The 21,052-nt window shown below is 46.5% G+C and overlaps 1 protein-coding gene across 3 annotated transcripts; it reads right to left on the reverse strand.

The window, feature by feature from the left end:
* Window positions 1-291: 291 nt before the first annotated feature.
* Window positions 292-17,197, reverse strand: ENTPD6 (ectonucleoside triphosphate diphosphohydrolase 6). 3 transcript variants are annotated; one of them, XM_054196491.1, is made up of 14 exons: window positions 17,092-17,197; window positions 14,801-15,141; window positions 13,352-13,428; window positions 12,412-12,555; window positions 10,560-10,635; window positions 8,922-8,957; window positions 7,673-7,761; window positions 6,238-6,317; window positions 5,232-5,296; window positions 4,777-4,878; window positions 4,166-4,306; window positions 3,246-3,302; window positions 1,900-2,012; window positions 292-1,722 (listed from the first exon to the last, which is right to left on the reverse strand). In XM_054196491.1, exons 2-14 carry the CDS (start codon window positions 15,057-15,059, stop codon window positions 1,633-1,635), a joined length of 1,329 nt encoding a protein of 442 aa, XP_054052466.1. In that variant the 5' UTR covers window positions 15,060-15,141; window positions 17,092-17,197; the 3' UTR covers window positions 292-1,632. The 3 variants fall into 3 exon arrangements, with proteins under 3 accessions (XP_054052466.1, XP_054052467.1, XP_054052468.1); XM_054196492.1 differs by having other exon boundaries at window positions 17,102-17,121; XM_054196493.1 differs by lacking the exons at window positions 292-1,722; window positions 1,900-2,012 and adding an exon at window positions 3,701-3,748.
* Between the last annotated feature and the right edge of the window lie 3,855 nt (window positions 17,198-21,052).

Below are 21,052 nucleotides of genomic sequence, written 5' to 3' on the forward strand. Positions count from 1 at the left end.
GAGGGATGGCATGAGGGGAGAGGGATGGTGCGTGGGGTCAAGGATGGCATCTGGGGCTGTGACAGCGTGAGGGGATGGGAGTGACTTGAGGGGAGAGGGATGGCATGGGGAACAGGGATGGCATGGGGAACAGGGATGGCATCTAGGGTGGTGACAGTGCGAGGGGAGGGGAATGGCTTGAGGAAACAGGGATGGCATCGGAACACTCATTTCTCAATGCACCCACCCTGCAGGCTCTGGCACTAAAAGCCACACCACCACCACCATGACACTTTCATTTTAAATTGGGGTTTTATTGTCAGCACAGCGGGGTTCAAGTGTCCCCTGTACACTCAGCTGCAGAGGCAGCGGCCATGCAACACCGCAGGCCACCGTGCCACATCTCGCTGCCCCAGGGAAGGGACCAGGCTGTGGCCACAAGCCCACGCGTCGGGACATGCACTGCTGGCTCTCCGGGAGGCTGGGCTCTTTTGCACCCCCAAAAGACCACTGGGGCCTGCTCTAAACATCCACACGAATACAACACAATTCCACAGTGAGATTACAAATAGCGCAGCACGTCCTCTCCAGCTCCTGCTGCCTCCGAGATCACTTCCAGCCGGTGTACAGTTCAGTGTTGGAGTGGTGCATTGCAGCTACCCTGCCACGGCTCAGTGCAACCACAATACATTCATTTTTCAGTGAGACAGCGTCTGCAGGAAGCGGCACCCAAACCACCATGTAAAATGCATTCATCCCGGGCCCTGCACCAACCTTGCCAAGGCACAAATGTCTGTGAGGTCCAATAAGCCGTGCTCAGGGTTTATTTTTGTGGCTGCATCTTGTTCATCAATCTTTCCCTGACCGCCTCTATAACTTCAAATCCATCATTAGCCCTGTACCTCCCAGGCCTTGCTCATCTAGATCCAGCAAATCTGATGTTGTCTTCTACCATCCATCTCCCAACAGCCAGGGAACCAACATCAGGCTGTACAGGGCATACAGGCTCCAATTCGTGCCTCTAAGTCCATATTCCAGTTTCTAGGGTGCTCCTGAGCTTTGCTCATTCAGCAAGTGGAAAGCCGGGATGAGACTTTCACGCTGCATTTCAAAGCTGCTGCCTGTCAGGAGCACATCTGTGTAAATGCACTGTCTCTGCATACGCACAGACACAAAAGTTCACCCTCAAACACGGAAGTAGTAAAATAAAAATCATCACGAAAAAATGCTGACAAACAGGAAAAAAACCACCCTGAAATCAGGAGGGTAAAGAGTTCCTTCTGGAGCGACCATTTCCTACAGTGACTTCGGCACAGTACAAGCACACAGTATAGGCATGTTTTAAAAAGGTGTGTTTTTCTCATAGAGATCATAGATGTCCTGCCGAGTCCTGGTTTTCCTTCAACAATGATCAAGTTTTACATCAAGTTGACTGCAGACGCTGTCAAATCAAGGCTCATTCTTTAGATACTGCACTCTGCACTATAAAAAAGAGCGAGTGATGGAGGGGACTTGGCAGGGGGTGAGAGGAAAGGGGCCTAGATGATGATGACCTCCTAAAGGACTCCGGAAGCCAAAAGCAGGCCCTTCAACAGATTCTTCCACGTTGAGCTTCCAAAAACTGAGATTCCCAAAAGTCACCTTCACGGAGCTTTAGTACTGCAGCCTATTGAGTGAGTCGATGTAATGAAAAGTGGCTCCCAATGCCCAGCTCGTTTCAACATTGTCAATTTTCCGGGCAAGCTGGGAAAAAATATAAATAATCAAACGAAAAGGTTAAAACACAGTGTACCATCCAACCTCAATCACAGAGCATGTGTTGTAGCAAGAAGGCAAATCAAGGACCGAGGCACTGGCATGACGACTGCTGCCTCGGCACCCTCCTGCCCGCTCTCCCCAACAATCCATTTTGTGCATCACCTTAAAGACTTGGTTCTTCGGGAAGCCCAGCTCTTGCAGGAGGAAGGTGATGTACGTGAGGTCCATGCAGAGAAAAGGGCTGCTTCCGGGGCTGATTTCCATGGTCTTGCATACTAAGGAGAAAGAAAACAGTGTCTGAATGCGCACTGTGGGCTCAGGCCTAGCATCAGCCCAGCTTTGAAAAACCTCAAATGAATCCATAAAACACCTCTTGTCAGTTGAGTTGCGCAGTGACGGAACCCGTTACAATGGGGTTGAAATGACACGCACGCAACAGCAGAAGCAGAAAAGCTTTGGGACACTGGGAAGGAAGATCAAGGCCTTCTGCCTCTCCCCTAAGACAGCTGAGGTTCTTGTATCTCTCCAGGAAAGGATGAAAAGGGCCTCCAACTTTTCTTCTATCTACTACAAGCCTTTAAAAATCTGGGCAACCTCAGGCGTGTCATGTTTCTCGAGCGTAAGCACTCAACAAATGTTGACAAAACCAAAGGAAAAAAAACAAGACAAAAGACAAGACAAACGAAAAAGAAAAGACAAACGAAAAAGAAAAGACAAACGAAAAAGAAAAGACAAACGAAAAAGAAAAGACAAACGAAAAAGAAAAGACAAACGAAAAAGAAAAGACAAACGAAAAAGAAAAGACAAACGAAAAAGAAAAGACAAACGAAAAAGAAAAGACAAACGAAAAAGAAAAGACAAACGAAAAAGAAAAGACAAACGAAATAAACCCCACTTCCTTTCTCAGGATGAATTACACAAAAATCAGAGCTGCAACAACTGTTCAGTCATTCATAAAGCTTAACAAAAAGCCCATGTCAATTCGATCAAAGCCTGAGTTCGTGGTATTAAGAAAAGAATGTTTACATTTGTAAATCTGCACAAGCAGCTCTCTGTGCAGCTGATGAAGTGAAATGCTATGAACTGGTTTTCCCCCTTTTCCGATTAACAATCAAGCATGTGAACAAACCTTGAGACAAAAAAGAAAAAATTAACTAGACGAGAACAGGTTATCCTAACAGGATGAGAACCCCCACATCAATTCTGAAAGCGTGATTTCAGGACAACTGTTAGCTGGCAAGTTTATTAGTAATTCTTGAGAGAGTTTTGAAATATAAGTATTATAAGATGTGCCTTATGTGGGCTGCAAAAGCAAGAATTAATATATAAATAGTTGAGATTTTCAGAAATAATCAGAAACATTGGTAAGATGCTGTGGAGAGAGGTGCTCAAGAGAGGTGCTCAATATTTACTTCAAAGTATCAGGCTTGTTAGCATGCCACACATTTGCCACCCGAGTATGAATTTACACACAATTACGAGCGTTTGTTTGATTGTATTTTACTCACCGTATTTAGCTGCAATTTCGAAGTCACCGACAGTTAAGCTTCCTCCTTTTTCTTTATCTGAAAGAAAAAAACAACAACGTGGTCTTTTATGGTTTTTGTATAAGGGCAATTGCAGATTCAAGTCATAACAGTTGTTTGGAAATCAAACCTTGAGCCACTGAAACCAATGACAAAGCTCACACTTGCTTTAAAGGTGAAAGAAGCTTTAAAGGATTCTTAATATAGATTGAAAAGCCTTGTTTTATGATGAACTTTTAGCCTCGTTTCCTCAAGAAACATAGTTTACAGACTCTCCCACCTTGTCCCCAAGTCTGTGCTGCCTGAACACCTTTGACCAGATCTGACAGGGCAGTGGTGCTGTCCCAACATATTAAATCTGATATTATTTGTAAAACAAAGTGGCTGAGGAGGGGGGGGGGGGGGTGTTTGTCCCAGCTAGCTTGAGTTCTCATCACCTGCTTTCTAGCGCTGAACACAACAGCCTTCTGTGCACCAGCATAGCACTGGAAAAGAGAGGAGATGCATTCTGAACACATGTGGAATTATCTGAAAATCTTCATTCCATCTAAAAAGGTCAGTGAAGCAAAACACACAGCCCGAGATCACTTTGCTGCTTTACCGCCCGAGAAGTTTGTTTATCGTTATGAGGGCTTTTTTTCTGTTTTGGATTGTAGAGTTAATCAGACAACAACGATTTCTGAAATGCAGACAGTTTGGTTACAAAAACATTACCAGAAGTTGCAGTCCCTTCTCCATAGAAATTAAACAGCATTCAATACCCAGTCGAGACCAGAGCTGACAGCGGTATAACAAAAGACTAAGTTCCGTGACAGCTTAGCAAAGCACCACGATGTGTACAAGTGCCACCATTTCTTCTGCAACTTGTCATTTAAAATGAAACGAAACAGGAGCAAACGTACCTATGAGACCAACCTCTGCTGCAAGGTCATAGTAGTAGGAGAAAGTGTAAAAATCCAAGTCCTTCACTTCCTCAGCTTTATGCACTTTTTTGTAGAGCATCTTTGCCACTTTGTTAGAACAAGTCTCATACAGAGGCTCACCTAAAAGAAGGCAAAGAAACCCAGCACGTTATAGGCAGAGAGTTAAATACACATAAAATTTATTTAGGATCTGCCAGGAAACAGGCTCCCTTTTGCACAATAGCACTTCATAAGCTCTTTGCAGAGAACTGAAATCTCCATCTTCTTCCAGTGGCAACACTTACGTCCTCGGGTTGGGACTAAGTATGCAACAGATCAGAGGACAGCATCATTTGAGGCAGATGGATTTTGAAAGACCTGTTTAGGGATTGCTCAACTCCATCTGCATTACTAGTAGCAGCTTTACTGACTGGACAGACGCACCACGGCACGAGAGGGAAGAGCTGCAGAATCTCTTTAACAGCACGTCAAGAGGAGCCAGACAGAACAGTAAAAAGAGAATCCAGTGTCTCTGCAAGAGGCTGAGAGCATATCAGTTACTCTCCTAATAGCATGCTGGCCTAGATAGGAAGAGTGATAAATCACTATACCTGCCTTCTGTCCTTCAATTTTGTACACTATCTCAGCATGTTGCCATTCAGATTTGAAGCCAGGTGGTAAACAAGGGCTGATCAATTCCTCCCCTTCTCCTACTGCAGAAGTAAACCGAAGCCACATTAGGGAAAAACATACGGAGTTAATTGCAGATCCCTCACCCCCAGCCCTGCTCCATACAGTCCCACAGCCTCAGCGAGGCACCTCCAAGCCCCGGTCATGGCTCAGATGTCCCACGCCCCGCCAGGGCTGGCAAGAATCCAGGCCTCCTGGGATCTAGCAGTGTCACCTCCTGCACTTGTCTCAAATGCACCCAGCCACGGTGACAGGAGTCCACATACCACTCAGGAACCTGGAGCCCAGTGGGAGGGGGGCAGACAACTCCTCCCCCCACAACAGGGCTACGTACCCTAAGCTCAGAGCCAAGACTTGAGGAGTGCCCATAACTTACAGGGTTTTCCCTCAACTCCTCCTAAAATGGCGAGCCTTGCTGACATCAGCCCGAGTCCCAGGTAACTGCAAAGGGATAAAAGCCTCCGTGAACAACGAAAACATCCTTCCTCTGATACTCCACTGACAACTTAGTTGGGACATGCCAATCTCCTCTACATGGTCCCAGCAAAATGGCTCGAGTCGGCAGCTAATGCGTGTAAGTGGGACAGTGTGACAACCCACTCTCGTATTACCCTTACACCCAAAAGGATAATCTCTCTTTGAAAAAGCACAGGCGATAGCTGTCAATGGTAATCTGTCTCTCGAAGAACTGGGAACGCCAAAGGCATCCCCCTAACATTTCTCCTACCTTCCTCAAAGGCAGCACAGCCTCTAGCATACAGAATTGATTCCTTTTTGAGCCCAAACACACCTCACAGCAAACAGGTGGGAAGGAGCTGCTTCCCTCTGCCAAAACACTGGGAGCTGGGGAAGACAGCGAGGAGGAAGGAATGGCAGAGTCAAAGCGTTATGAACTGACTGCAACCCCCATTCATCCTCCTGCGCCGCTCAGCAGCGAGGCCGTAGAAGAGTTTGGAGTGAAGCTGAGCCTGGGAAGCAGGAAGAGGTGGCTGGAATGATTCTGATGGAATGGTTTTGATTTTGTTCTTATTTCTCATTATCCTACTGTTCAATTGGCAATAAATTAAATTAAATTCTCTAAGCTGAGTCTGTTTTGCCCATGACAGTAACTGGTAAGTGACCTCCCTGTCCTTACCTTTACCCATGAGCTTTTTGTCATATTTTCTTCCCCCTGTCCTGTTGATGGAAGGGGAGTGATAGAGTGGCTTGGTGGGCACCTGGCGGGGCAGCCAAGGTTAATCCACCACAATGACGTGGCTCAGGTTTCTCTGCTTCTTCCCAGGACCCATTTGCAAGGACCCCACTTCAGCAGAACACCTAGATCTCACTGGCTTCGTAGAAAGCTTCTATCTCTACAGCATGCTCTCCTTCCCACAACCAACCTGTACGAATACAGCTTGTAGGTGTTGTTAAACATCTGAAATGAAGTTGTATGGCCAGCTGGTGATGTCTGGAGAGTTGCCTGGAGGGAGAAAAAGGTGTCACTGCAAGGTTTCGGCCAGCAGCCATCAACAACGCAATCCTCCAAAACATTAGGAAAAAAATGAAACGATCCTAGCATGGTTCAGAGAATGATGAATTTGCAAGTATTTTGATTTGACCACTGATACACAGGACAACCACAAAAGCTGGAGCTAAAATAGCGTCAGTCTAAAGTGGTTATATTTCTATTTGTATCCACAACAAATTGGTGCATAACACAATCATTTTATTTAAAAAGAAACCCTTATTCCAGCTCTTAACTGCTTTTGTCAAGAGGCTACAGCAGCTGCCTCTTCTCTATTTACTAGGGAAGACTGTGTACAAAATAATATGAAAGCCAGGCACGCATTCACTTCCTACTCAAGTGAATTCAGCTGTGAACTTCCCCAAGCTAGAGGAAAAGCACATCACTGCGCTTGCCAAGGAACAGAGTGAGGACCAGCCTGCGGTCTGAAGAAATGAAAGGGTAATAATTATCCAAAGCACTTTGCAGCCTCTTCCCCAAGTGCACCAGCACGGCTAGCACGTTAGTGGGGAGCAAAGCTCACGCCACGATGCTATTCACGCTGTTCCTATCTTAACACCACCTCTAAGACCAGAATTTCCACATCCTGGGCTCTTCGCATCCCCTGTCATTCTGCTCTAAGAGCACAATGCTTTGATTAGCCCAGGCTGGGACACAAGATACAGCATCCCAACCCTCTGCTTTTGTGCAGCTTTACTATGAACAGCGTCTCTGCTCAGGCCAGAGCCTTACAACTCCACATCCACAGGGCTTACGCTCACAGAACACCTATAAAAATGCCACAACAGGAAGCCGAAATGACAAACACCAGCATGTATTTTTTACCGCATAATAACAGTTGTTTCTTAGAAAGCGTTCATTTGCATCTGAGTGAATTCAGGAAAACCAGAAACAAGGATTGAGAAGGGATCTTACTGTGTTCTTAAAACCCAATACAGGCCAGATGTTGGACTTGAATTCATTAACAGCATTGCCTTTGAGTTCTTCATTACAAGCAGCACAAACTAAGAGTCAAGGATTAAGGCGCTCAGGGAAAGACTGCATTTTCCTCAAGATAAAGCAGCCCTGGCTGATTCACCACATACACCACCGACCCGTGGAGTTGGAGTAAGAGGACTGACAAAGCGTTGTGAATGTCTCCGTGACTGACTATAACAAGGCAGATGTTACCAAGTGACCTGGGTTGTTCCATCAGAAGCGTGGCTTCACGTCACACTGACATACTCTTGGTCTGTTTCCAAGGGAAGCAAATCTGAGCAGTTACCGATTTCTGCACCAGCATTTCCCAACAGTGTGCACGATCACATTACCTCAGTGCGTGGAAGGAAGGTGATCTGTGTTGATCCACCACCCAAATCCAGCATCCCTACACTTCTCTTCTGCGGATCATCTAGGCTACCTGAAATGTGTGACAGAACAGAGAAAGCCATGGTGGGCTCTGTGAGAAACCGGCTAGGGACAAAATCAGAAGTACAGTAGTAAAGAAAGAGGACAATCTAACTCCATCTGTCAGCTTCCATCCAGCACCAAATTATACCATCATCTACTGGGCACTTATTTTGGCTTTATCAGGGTTACTTGAAAATCTTCAAGTGACAGTTTCTCTTATTTCTCTGGTGGCTGTTCATGCCCTAATTTCAGCAGCTTTGGTTATCGGAATCCTAAACGTTTTTCAGTGGATGCAAGGACTCTTTTGCAAACTCTACTTTGGTAACCACTTTGTAACAGAGAGGAATGTGGTTTTCTTGGCCACCTCTCCCTGATCCCTTAGTGATATTTTGCAGATTCCTATGGCCAAGGGGATGACAGACTGAAAAGCGCTGGCCTAAGAGACTCTTGGAATTTTTCCTGCTGCCAGCCCAGACCTCTCTTCCATTTAAATCCAGTTTTTCTCATCCTTCAAATACACCCTCCTGACAAGATTAGTTTATGCCAACTATCTCGGTGCACCTCATGATAGCTGATGTTTGAAGATCTCTGACCTTTCCGATATTTCCTGTGAGCATAAAAAGCTTTAGAGCACTTGTGGTATAGCTCTACCCACTGTGTGTGCTCCACAGAGCGCTCGGACGGCAGACTGCTTGGCTTATTGTCAGAGAGGGTTTCAGCTTGGTTTTTTCTTTACTCTTCAGCTACCCTTTTCTAACTCAGCAGTGTAAACATTTGTGGTATTTCTACGTTATAAATCTGTAAGGAAGTAGCATAGCACTTTCTTTCACTCTGTGCAGCTGCCAAGCACATCTAGAATATCCACATTAAAAATTTAGCCAGAGCTAGTGGCAGACTCTAAAAAGGAATAAAATGCTCTGGTACCCTACAGGGAATTGAAAGAAAGGCTACATTAAACACCTAGGAAAGGGGATTAAAGTCCTCACTCTGTCAAGTAAATGGCCAAATGACTTAAATAGGCCAGGCCAAAACCAATGCTGACTTATTCCCAGACCCCTCTTTCTCCCACTCCACCCCAATGAATAAGCAAATCCCACACAGGAGCAGAAAACGGCATGAATTTCACAGCATCCGTCATATCTTAATGCACATGCTTGTGTACACACTTACCTGTTAAAAAATTTATTGTGATCCAGGCTGAAATACCTAATAAGAAAAAAATTCAGAAGACGCGCTGTTAGATCGTACCATTTCATTTTGTCTAACAACAGTAACAACTAAGGTGAGCCATATTACAAGGTCTTCCTGCTTCAGGATCTGTTTAGCTGGAGGCATTTTAAAGTTTCCTCATTCAGTTTAACTGCACCGTCAAAACAAAATAATCAGCAAACCAGAGCTTGTCATCCAACAACAAAGACACCAGAAACCATCTGCCACAAGCTCCCTCGTCCCCTTTTCACAAATGGAGGACTTCTAATACAAAGTCTCCAAAGGATGTCTAGCTGAGAGCTAAGCAAGAAGGACCTTCAAGAAGGGTGAACAGGACTGGCTCTGCTGAGCTCCCCTGACACACCTTGCCCCAAAGCCAGTGATTCCACAACTGTCAACAGCTGTCAAAACCCAAGATCAGATACATTAAACGAAGAGAATGACCTTCTATACCAGACCTTATGCGATATTTGTGAGAGAAGCCCCATATATGAAACGCCTAGAGAGCTTTGTATTTTGCAGGTCAAAAACTTAGGCGAGAAGTCACAAAGGCTTCAGACCTTCACTAAAAGACAAGGAAATGACTGCCACTCACATTGTTCGTGCCCCAGGAAAACATCCACTGGTAGGGCTTTTGTTTGATGTCAGGCATTCGATTTTCCTTTTGAATACTTAGAATTTTCATCTTTTCAGTGTTGCAATTTTTCCTATTTTCCTCTAAGCATTTTTGTGAGCCACACTGTTTCTGTCCTTTTCTTGCTTTATAAACCTTTTCTCCATAAATTAGATGAGTTAGTGGGCCTTATGTTAACAAATTCAAATATTTATCCACGGGGTTAAAACTCAAGGCATGCTAGGGAACATGGTCCAGTTCAACCCTTGGCTGAACCAATGTTGTCACTGCTATTAATGACTGTAAAACAAAACAAAAAGAAGAATTACGACGTCTTTCTTCCATTAAGCAGTAAAAAAGAAACTCATAAACAGCTCCAAACAGCTCCAGCTATTTTAAATCTTGGTTTCTAAGCAGACTTAAACTACATCTCAATACTCAGTTACTTAGAATTTAGACATGTTTCTTCAAATTATTTTAAATCCATACTGACTCTGGGTTCTGTCCTCAGCGTTTTTTGATAAGCATCAACTTACCTCAGCCTGTATTTTCTTCTCTACATAACATTTTTTGAGACTGAATTCACAATCACACTCATTAGATAAGTTATAATTAACATTATGACCAAATATTTCCAGAAAGCTCTGATGAGCACTGTCAAGAGCAGGGTGTGCAAAACCCATTGTTGAACACCATCTCAACAAGCAGATAATTCAGAAATGTTTCCAGAAGCGCTGACTGCACAGTGGCTTCCTGGTGATCCCACAGGAACTGCCCAGTACTCAGAGCTTTAAAAATCAGGACAGAGTTCAGGACTTCAAATCGGAAAACGCAGCACAAGATCTCTTTGGCAGGCACTGCCCGAGGCAGCGTAAAAACTGTGTCAAACCCGCTGCTTGTGAGTTCCCACTACAGTGACTGGGGACTTGTCACAGCACAGCAGGAATCTCCAGGATTGCAGAAAGGGTCTCCACAAGTCAGCCTACCTTCATCGGTTCCATTCATTATTGACACGCAGTTGTCCCTCACAAAGAAGGGGGAGGCCTGAAAAATCTCCTTCACCTGTAGTTCAAATAAAAGCTAGATTCAGAGAAATCTTTTTTTCAGCTGGAAAGCAAGTGTTTTTTTAAAACTCCAGTTTTACACAACCGCTCCTCTTCTTGGGCCAGATCCTGACTGCTGCTCACCACTTTGTTTGAAGTACAAGAGCCCAATAAGCATCAGCCTGCACTTTGCTATAAAAGGTCAGTGATTTACATGCTGGCTCTGCAGTTTGGTGCAGAGACAGGGATGGATGTGTGGGTTTTCAAGCATGAAGGCTGCTCAGAAATGCCATTAACAAGGGATGGACACGGGTAGGGAAGGGAACTCATTTTACTTTGCTGCAATTGGTGAGCCACAGCGTATTATATACGCACGGGGGAGGCAGGAGATAAACACCCTGACTTCCAGCAATGCCCCAGGGAACGGCTTTTTTAACAGGAGCATGTTGGTTGTTGGAGGTCCTCTACACTACATCCTACATGAGGCAGCAAACCCCTAGATTTCCAGAGTCCTCTAAAGCAACAACTGCAGCAGTTCCAGCTGAAATTCAGCGTGGAAAAGAACGGGCCAGCTTACAGGGAGCAGAGAACAATACAGACATGGGTTTCTACCACACCACATTTCTTCCTTTCAATTATTGCTTAGAAAAAGACTACGCTTAGTGCACACTTAAACTTTTCCTGCAGCAGAAAGCTCTAGAACATAATATTTTGTTTATTTTTATAATATTTTAAAATATTAAACACATTTGACATGCCTATAAATACAATTTACGTTATTTCCAATCAATATGAAGGAGTAACCTTGCAGCAGGAGGCTGATAACACGACCAATCAAATAGCAGAGAGCTTTTCTCAAAATAGCAGCATCCTGGTCAAAACCACCAACAAACACCCTCAGTAAGAACAAGCCTGTGGTGACTGGCAGGAGTGTCTCATTACACTCGTTACATTATATGTCATCAGGCTGCATCAGAAGCAGCGTGGCCAGCAAGTCCAGGGAGGGGATTCTGCCCCTCTGCTCCGCTCTGGTGAGACCCCACCTGGGGTACCTCATCCAGCTCTGGAGCCCTCAGCGCAGGAAAGAAATGGACCTGTTGGAGTGGGTCCAGAGGAGGGCCACAAAGATGATGAGAGGATGGAGGGAGCACCTCTGCTACGAGGACAGGCTGAGAGAGTTGGGGCTGTTCAGCCTGGAGAAGAAAAGGCTCCAGGGAGACCTTATAGCAGCCTTCCAGTACCTGGAGGGGGCCTACAGGAAAGATGGGGAGGGACTTTTTATGGGACATGTGGTGATAGGATGAGAGATAATAGCTTCAAACTGGAAGAGGAGAGATTTAGATTAGATACCAGGAAGAAATTTTTTAGTCTGAGGGTGGTGAGGCACTGGAAGAGGTTGCCCAGGGAAGCTGTGGCTGCCCCATCCCTGGAAGTGTTCAAGGCCAGGCTGGATGGGGCTTTGAGCAGCCTGGTCTAGTGGGAGGTGTCTCTGCCCAGGGCAGGGGGGTTGCAACTAGATGATCTTTAAGGTCCCTTCCAACTCAAACCGTCCTATGATTCTATCATTCTATGATCTCCAGGCTTATTCGGAGCTGTCGTCATCCCTCTGTGCTTGTACTCACGCAACTTCACCCCCCAACGCTACTTGAGATGAGTTGGCTCGGCACTGCTTTCAGGGTTAAATGATAGGAATGGCTCATGTACATCAAGATAAAGGAGTATGTACCTTACACAGAAGGGACCAAATTTTGCTGTAAAGTTTCTGGAAAGCAAGCTGTAAGACAAGAAATAGTACCTTATCCAGCAACTTCTGAGCTTTCTCTCCCGGCAGCAACCGTAGGCCAGCTGTGGCTTTCAGGACCAGAGGAGTAAACTTCCACAGCTCCATAGGAACTTCCTTCTTCGCCACCTCCAGGAGCTCTTTTATTCCCTGGCCACTCTGTGAGTGGAGAAAGAACAAAAAAAGGCATCTTAGAAACTCTTTAGATTTGCCTTTCTTGAAGGGCAAAAGAGTGATCAGAAGTATGATTCACTGTCAGTGTGGAATGGAGACAAGTGAATATCACAAGGGGTCAGGAGAAGGTGGAGGACTCACTGTCTCCTACAGCGTGAGACCTGGTGGATGTAACGCGGATTATCCAGCAACAGGTTAAAAACAAACAGGAAGAGTCACTTTTTCAAACAGTCACACACAACTCTCTGCCACTGAATGTTTTGGCTACAAGTCTCAAAAGGCAGTATGACAAATCCTTGGGAAAAAAAAGGCCTTTGGAAACAGTAAAACACTATGAGCTGGGTGTAAGTCTGGCCCCGGAAGCCCCTAAATCCCTGCGAGCCAGAAGGTGAGGGAGATGGGAGAAAAGTCACTTAGCACTTGGCCTGTTAGACTCTCTTTCTGATAACCCAATTCCTTTCACTTCTGGAGAAGGCTCTGCTCCAATCCAACACAGCTCTTGTGTCATTTTCTTAAGCTCATCAAAATTCTTAAGGCAGTGATAGGAAAAACATCCACTGTGCTTAATTAACAGCATCACCAAGCAGAACTAGATGCTTTCTGTTCCTCGCTCCTCTGCACATTGACCAACTTTTACTGTGGGCTTGTATCATTCGGAGACACTTCCCTGAACTGAGACAGTTCAGCAGCGTACTGCACCACAGCAAGATGTGATTTGCAGGACATATCACAACAGGAGGTTTTGGGGCACAAACTTTTACAGTAACAGAAACAAAATTACCTTTTCGACATCATCGGCATATGCGGATAGACCTGGCTTCAGTGCTTTAAACGTCTCATGGGTTAATTTGGGAGTCTCTGTTCAAAAGCAGTATTCCAAAATCAGTAACGGTACAAATAATTTTGCATACTCAAAAACATTTTACAAATTACATCATTATGTGCTAATGGAAGTCAATTGAAGCCTCTGTCTAATGAACTATCAGCAGCCACTTGACCTTTAAATACAACCCCTGCTACAGCTCCTGAGAAAACCATTTTTAAAAGTCATGACTGTTTTTCAGGTGCTGGTGTCCACTATGCACCTATTTGTCATGCTCATCAGACAATCACCGCATGGGCGCAAGTTCTCTTTGAGCCCTTACACCTGCCATGTGCAGCTTTCCAAACTGCACCAGTAACAAAGACCACACGTTTCAGCATGCTCTGTTCTGGCTAAACTTGACTCCAGCAAAACTCAGTGAAAGCTTGGCCACCACCTTCAATGGCAGTAGAGGGAGCCAGCCCTTTGTATTTTGGGAACCTGCGGCATAGACAACCTATATATGAACCTGCGGGCAAGACAACACGAGCTTGACAATATCCTCCTCCTGTACTCAACTACACTCCATGAAGCTTCCTGCAATATATTCTGAAATTGTGTTTAACGAGAAGCAGGCAAGGAAGAAGCAAAGACTTGGGAATATACTGAAGGAAGGAAATTCACGGACTGTTGTTTAACACCTTTGGTGGCTAAGCCTTGCAGTAGCCCATTCTGCAAACCTAAGGTGCTCCCCACAGGCCAATCACCCCATACACCACACTGCTAATCCTTAAAAGCATCCTCAGATCACCTACTAACAGCATCTACACGAGTTCTTTCATCTTTAAGAGTTTCACAACTAGGAGCTGACAACACCTAAACAAATTAAGCTTATGACTCCAGAGGAAAACTTGAGCTTTTTTTGAACGCTTCTGTCTTGCTTCTCAGCAATGCTTTCTGTCCAGGTGCAATACACAGCAATTTAAATCAAACAGTGAAGTTCTGCCATTTAAATCCAACACTGAAGTCAAGGATGCACTAAAGCCGACTGCAGAGAAAAGCAGCTTGCTGCCAGGAACTGGAGACAGTGAACAACCTCATGGTGAAAATCTGGGGGAATGAGGCAGTTTGAATTCATAATCCTCTCTTCCATCAAGCAGTGTGATGAAAAACTGCTCTTCTTCAAGGCACCATTCTAAAGGTACAGCTGCTATTTAGTTCACATTCTGACATTATAGCATTTTCTCCTCATTGAATTTTTTCATAATTTCATCCAAACCCACATGCTTCAATCATAGCACACTTCCTGATGGCTCTGTAGAAAGAGATGAAGCATGTTTGTTCAAGTAATCCCTAGAAAAGAACCATGAATAATCTGCTCTAGATGCTATGGAAGACTTAATCTGTCATGTAATGAGCAGGCCATACCTTTTGGCTGCTGTGTAAATTTAAAAATATGGATGCGAGTTCCTGTGCTTCCTGCGTCAAACATAATTCCGTAGAAGACTGAGGGATCTGTGGTCACTGCCTGATGGTGCAGTTTGTCTCCCCTGCTTTCAGCAATTCCTTCTGTTGCTCCCACGACTGGTTTGGAATCCAAGTGCCATTTTATGTATGCAACATAAAAAGCTATGCACGCCAAAATCCCAAAAGCGAAGAACCGCTTTGATATCTTCATGGCTTCCATTTATCAGATATTTTGTTTCTTCCCTTTAGCAAATGTTCTATTTCTTGTCCTTCACACAGAACAGGTGTTTCCCACATCACTCCTATAACCAACAGAAAAGAAAAGATATGTTTTATTTTCTAAACCTGCTGGAAGGATCTAAGAGTATGATGGTTACTTGATATGGGACTTACAGGGGCAAACTTGACTTGAGCATTAGTTAAATATTTAAGTGTTGGTTGCTTTAGATCTGTGATAAGAAAGTTGGGCATAATAGTCAAAGTAAGCAGTATGTCACTGCAACAAACAGCCGGGTAAAAAAACTTACACACAGGGAGTGACAGACTACTGCTGGCAAGTAAAAGGATGTATGCCTGCAGCTCCTTCAGCATCTGGAGTAAGGCTGAGATATCAGCTGCTGTCTTCAGTGCTCAAATCTATCTCAACTAACCCAGGGAAACTTGCAGTTAAATGCTTACATTTATTCCAGTAGGACAATGTAGAATCCTGCATTCAAATATCTGGGATTCACCTGCAAACCACTTGTAAAATTGGACCTAGCAGCAAAATCCCTCTCTCCCATGTTGCTGGTCCTAACCATCAAATGCCTCCATGGCTGCTGGATGCCTATGAGACTGCACACTACTCTCCCAATGGTTCAGAAGGAACATATCCATCCTTCTTCAGCATGTCATTGAGCTCTACAGCTAATTTTAAGACATGAAGCTGCACAAACCTTCTCTTCCCCATTGCTACTGAGGCCTAAGAAGGAATAAGAAGAGAACTAAGACGGAGAGTTCAGAGAAGCTAAATAAATTGAGGTAGGAAGGGACCTCAAGAGGTCTCTCATCCAAACTCCTGCTCAAAGCACAGGCAGCTACGGGGACCCACCATGATGCCCAGGGCTATATCCACCTGCATCTTGAAAACCTACAAGGATGGAGATCCCACAACCTCTCTGGGCAACCCAAATCATCTGCAGGTATCTTTGTTAGTTCCTGGATGGTGAAGGTCCCAGAAGACTGGACAAGGGCAATTTAATATCAGTGTTTAAAAGGCAAGACGGAAGATCCAGGGAATTAGAGTGACCTCCCCAGCTCCAATACCAGGAAAGAAACCACAACGCAGGAAATCCGCCAGCACCCACACAACATCATCCAGATGATTAAAAAACAGTCAGCAGTGATTTACGGGGAGCAAATTACATTATACCTTTCTTTTTTTTTGATAGCGTAATGAAGAAGAGAAAGCAAACCAACTGATGAAGTTGACTAAAGGTTTTGACGCATATGTGATCTGTGGAGGATACGAATTCAGGAGGCGTACAGAGGGGGAGGAATCCAAATTCAAGGTGATTACGGAGTATTGCCAAAAACAGGCAAGGCAAAGTTTTACAAAAATGGAGGAAAGCAACACCACAGGCACAAACACACATGAAGAACCAATCGGCGTAGGGGAAAAGGAACCGTAGGCCGCCATGAAACAGAAATCAGGGAAATGGCATTGCGAAAAATGGAAAAAAATCTTTCCGGCTTTTATCAGCAGGCACGGGGATGTAAGTGGCAATTAGTGAACATATACGGGGCGATTACTCCCGCCTCCCCGGTGCCAGAAAGGCCCCGAAAGGCCCCCACGGCAGCTACCCCAGAGCTCAAAGCAGGCCACGGCAGGAAAGCGGCAGGAACCGGACGGTCCTTGGAGGAGACAGAAGCCTCCGCCGCGGGAAAGGGGAGGCTGGAGGGACGGGGAGGGGGATGGAGGAGCAGCAGCCTGCCGGCACAAACCCCCTAACCCCCATTTTCCTGAAGAGAACCGGGATTAATTCTTCCGCCTGCGCGGCCGAGGGCGGGCGGTGCTCTGCGGCAGCCAGGTGCCGGGCCGCGGCACAGGCCGGCGGGCAGCCCGGCTCTGCGCGGGCCCGGCCCGGCCCGGCCCGGCCCGGCCCGGCCCGCCCCACCCGCCGCCATCGCGCCCCCTCACACACGGATCTCCGCGCCCGCCGTGCCCCCCCGCCCGGTACGCGGCACAGTTCCCGGCCGTTCCCGCCACCCACCCGCACTCACGCCGCCGCCGGCCCCGCCATGGCGACGACACCGCCCCGCCCCTCCCGCTGCGCAGGCGCCGTTCGGGCTGCGCCGCCTCCGCGCCCCGTCGTACTCCCCGCGGGGCGAGGGGTAGCGCCCGGGGCCTGGGACAGGCCTCGGCGCCGGGGGTTCCTCCGTGAGGAGAGGCCGGACGCGTCCGGTTCCCCAGGGCCGGTTCCCCACGCGAGGCCCGTCGGAGCCCCTCAGTGGTGGGTTCCCGAAGGGCCAACCGTATCGCGGGCTGCCTCAGAAGCAGCGTGGCCAGCAGGTCCAGGGAGGGGATTCTGCCCCTCTGCTCCGCTCTGGTGAGACCCCACCTGGGGTACCTCATCCAGCTCTGGAGCCCTCAGCGCAGGAAAGAAACGGACCTGTTGGAGCGGGTCCGGAGGAGGGCCACGAAGATGATGAGAGGGCTGGAGCACCTCTGCTACGAGGACAGGCTGAGAGAGTTGGGGTTGTTCAGCCTGGAGAAGAGAAGGCTCCAGGGAGACCTTATAGCAGCCTTCCAGTACCTGGAGGGGGCCTACAGGAAAGATGGGGAGGGACTTTTTATGGGACATGTGGTGATAGGATGAGAGATAATAGCTTCAAACTGGAAGAGGAGAGATTTAGATTAGATACCAGGAAGAAATTTTTTAGTCTGAGGGTGGTGAGGCACTGGAAGAGGTTGCCCAGGGAAGCTGTGGCTGCCCCATCCCTGGAAGTGTTCAAGGCCAGGCTGGATGGGGCTTTGAGCAGCCTGGTCTAGTGGGAGGTGTCCCTGCCCAGGGCAGGGGGGTTGGAACTAGACGACTAGATGATCTTTAAGGTCCCTCCCAACCCAAACCATTCTATGATTCTATAGGTGTGAGTCCCCGAGGTCCCTGACGTGAGAGAAGGAGAAGGGAAGAGGTGCAGCTGTGAAGCAGAGCAGGGCCTGGGCAAGTCAAGGGAGAGGCCCTCTAGCCCTGGAGTAAGGTCACCAAGGAGATAACCAGCATCACTGCTGGCCACCCCCTGCTCCCGTTGTGAGATCCAGCCCTGGCAAGAGCTCCTGACCTGCAAGTTGTGTCCAGATCTGAGGCAGAAAGCGGTGGTAGCAAGGAGAGCAAAGGACGCTCTCAGGTCGCTGCTCTGTTTTTTTTTCTCCATACCTCATGTTCCTCTAGCAGATTTTCTGCTTGAGTAAATTTCTTAGTGGCTCTTCTTCCACCCAGATAATTTTGTCTTTCACCAGCTAAAATTATTCGTGCAGCAGCTTCCACCCAGTCTGGAAGAATGAGGAGAGGCTGTTTGGGAGTGAGGATGTGTGAGCACACAGCGGCAAACGCGAGGCATGAAGAAAAGAGGTGGGGACTGATGTTTGGAAATTGGATGCAGCACAGAGGTCCAACCTGTGATGCTGTCGGCTGTGCGCGAGAGGCTCGTGTCCTCCCGGCGAGCTCTGCTGCTGCAGCTCCATGCGGCTGCAAGTGTCTGTGCTGAGAGATCCCGCTCTAGGAATGAGCGCAGAGTCTCCCAGGGCGTTATTTATTCTAGTAAATGACTCCCTCGTAGCAGTGTTTGGAAAGCAAATTACTCTGTTGGGTTTTTTCCCCCAGCCCTGTGGGTAACAGGCGTTGAGAAATTTCAACTGATGGTTACTGTTCAAATCAGGCTCCCTGTCTGTTTTACCCAGGTAAATGAAACTGATCTTTCCAACTATTTCTATAACTTGCTTTAATGTTCTTTAATTATATTTAAAAGGAATTGTGCTGTTAATGGGAGAATTCTGCAAAGGAAGATTAAGGCACAAAGACTTAAACAGTCTTTAAGATTTGTGGCTCCTCCATGATGTGATTGCAACAGGATCTATATTTAGTTTCTCACCCTCCTAGTTCGTAAGCGAGACCCTGACACCTCGTGTGGTTTCTCCACGGAAGCCTGTCTGAGCCTGCAGGCAGCTTGGAAAAAAACAGCTGAGAGCGTTCTGGTAATTCCTGTCGGTGTTAATCCCAAAATTGCTGCTGTAGCACTCCTGTCGGTCACAGCATCTCAGGAGCTGTAAATCCATCGGGAAGAAGATAGACAGGAGAACCTGAGCAAAGATGCAACCTGACTTCTGGGTAAATACCCTTTATCCCTGGGACTGAGGGGAGGATGACGCTTGCAGGTGGGCAGAGGTGGCTGGTCTTGCCGAGTGTGCAGCATTGCATCGCCTTATTCTGACTGGAAATACGAGATGTTGACAGATTAAAAATTGTCAGTTTTTATGGTTATTGCTATACCAGCTGTAGTACAGCAATGCCCAGTGGTAACGTGAAAGTAAATTCAATGCAAATAAGCTGGTTTTCAGGTAGCTTTGGTCTGAGTGATCCCCTTTGGGTAAAACAAAAAATAAAAGCGGGAGATAGAGAGCAGAGATGGTACAAGTTTCAAGCCAGCAAGCTGCCCAGGCCTGGAACTGTCCTTTGAAGTAAAACATCGGGGCGCCTTGAATCCTGTGATTGCCACTGGGATTTTGGGCTGCTGTGAAAATTCCCACCTAGGAGCAAGTCTCCTGAAGCTCAGACCAGGACTTCAGTCCCTTACATTTACAAATAGACTCTTGTCTGAGCTCATTACAATGGGGAGCCTGCTATGTGAGCAGCCTGTTTCTTCTCACAAGTTGCAAGAAAACAGGAATACTTCCGGAGAGTTAACTCAGGTTCAAGGACCGCTTGCATTTTTTCTTCGAGGCGAAAGATTTATGTGATATCGATATTGTTCTCCTTAGCAATATAATGTTTTTCAACCCTAAGTGAAAGATGCTCCTGGCGCCGATTGCTAAAAGATGCAATTAAAGAGCCAGCAAAACGAGGTGTTCTTTCCCCTTTTCACTGGGGAAGAAGCAAGACTGTGGGAAGTGAGGCCCTTGTGGAAAAGCAGGCCAGGCCGGCAGAGAGCAGTATTTTATCGGGAACACCATTTCCCCAGGGATGGGGCGAAATAGCACAGTATTTATTTCTCATAGTTGAAATATCTTGCATATATGTTTATAAACAGTGCTGCAGTTAGGAGTAGAGATCCCAAAGAATGGGAATGTGGTTGGTTTTTTTTTCCTCCTGTGAAAAGCATCATTTATATCCATAGGGAATGGTTCTCTGTCTGTTCTTGGCAACACCCTTGCCTTATCTGGGGCCCTGGGAGGGAGTGTAGGTGGTTTAAAAGGTTTTGGATTTGTTCCTGAGACTTTCTCACGCACAGTTCTGTGGTCATTCCTAGGATTAACTCAAGCCGTATAATCTGAGGTTTAACAAATTCTTGAGTATGGTGTCTATGTATTAAATGTATTACTTATGTGATTAGATTAGCTTGGTGTATTATATATATGTATCGTACCTGAGCTAGAATGCAGGTTATTGGGAACCAGTTATTTGGGAAACTCTCTCTTGTCACTCCAGTGTTCTAAGAACAATTGTGTTGGATGTCTGGATGAGAATTAATAAACAGGGATCAAAGACAAATTGTACAAATATGAGAAACTGTATAATTGAAAGGTTATTTCACCAGTTCAGTCGTGACTATCGCAAACAGTAACAAGATTGTGTCACAGATACAAAGGCGAGGTACTTTTGGCACAGCGTACCCATGAACTGCGCATGATTGGTACGTTGTTCCGTGCAAGCCAGGTAGTAACATATGCCAAATTACACAAAATGCTCCACCTCCTCACGCCCTCAGAGAGGCACGCGGGAGCCCAGCCACTGACACGAGGCCAGTGATAAGAGTTGGGGCTGCCTTATGCGGACCTGGATGCCCCCGTGAACGTCTGCCCCCTGAGAGCTGCACAGTTAATTAAGGCTCCCTGTGCAGAGCATGGTTCCCTTGGTGCTGCCGCCCCTGCCCTGCCTGCGGACTGCCTCTTCCAAGGCAGCAGCGCAGGTTTGGGGAAGTTCAAAGCGGGTGAGGAGTCTGTTCCCGGCTCGCGGC

This window comes from Rissa tridactyla, chromosome 3 (assembly GCF_028500815.1).
Source record: "Rissa tridactyla isolate bRisTri1 chromosome 3, bRisTri1.patW.cur.20221130, whole genome shotgun sequence".
NCBI classification, from domain to species: Eukaryota; Metazoa; Chordata; class Aves; order Charadriiformes; family Laridae; genus Rissa; species Rissa tridactyla.

Coding starts and splice junctions, on each gene's coding strand:
- ENTPD6 (XM_054196491.1), bottom strand. CDS start 15,059: ATGGAAGCCATGAAGATATCAAAGCGGTTCTTCGCTTTTGGGATTTTG. Junction 13,429..14,800: donor ATTTACACAGCAGCCAAAAG/GTATGGCCTGCT, acceptor GCTTTTGAACAG/AGACTCCCAAATTAACCCAT. Junction 7,762..8,921: donor CACAATAAATTTTTTAACAG/GTAAGTGTGTAC, acceptor CACACATTTCAG/GTAGCCTAGATGATCCGCAG.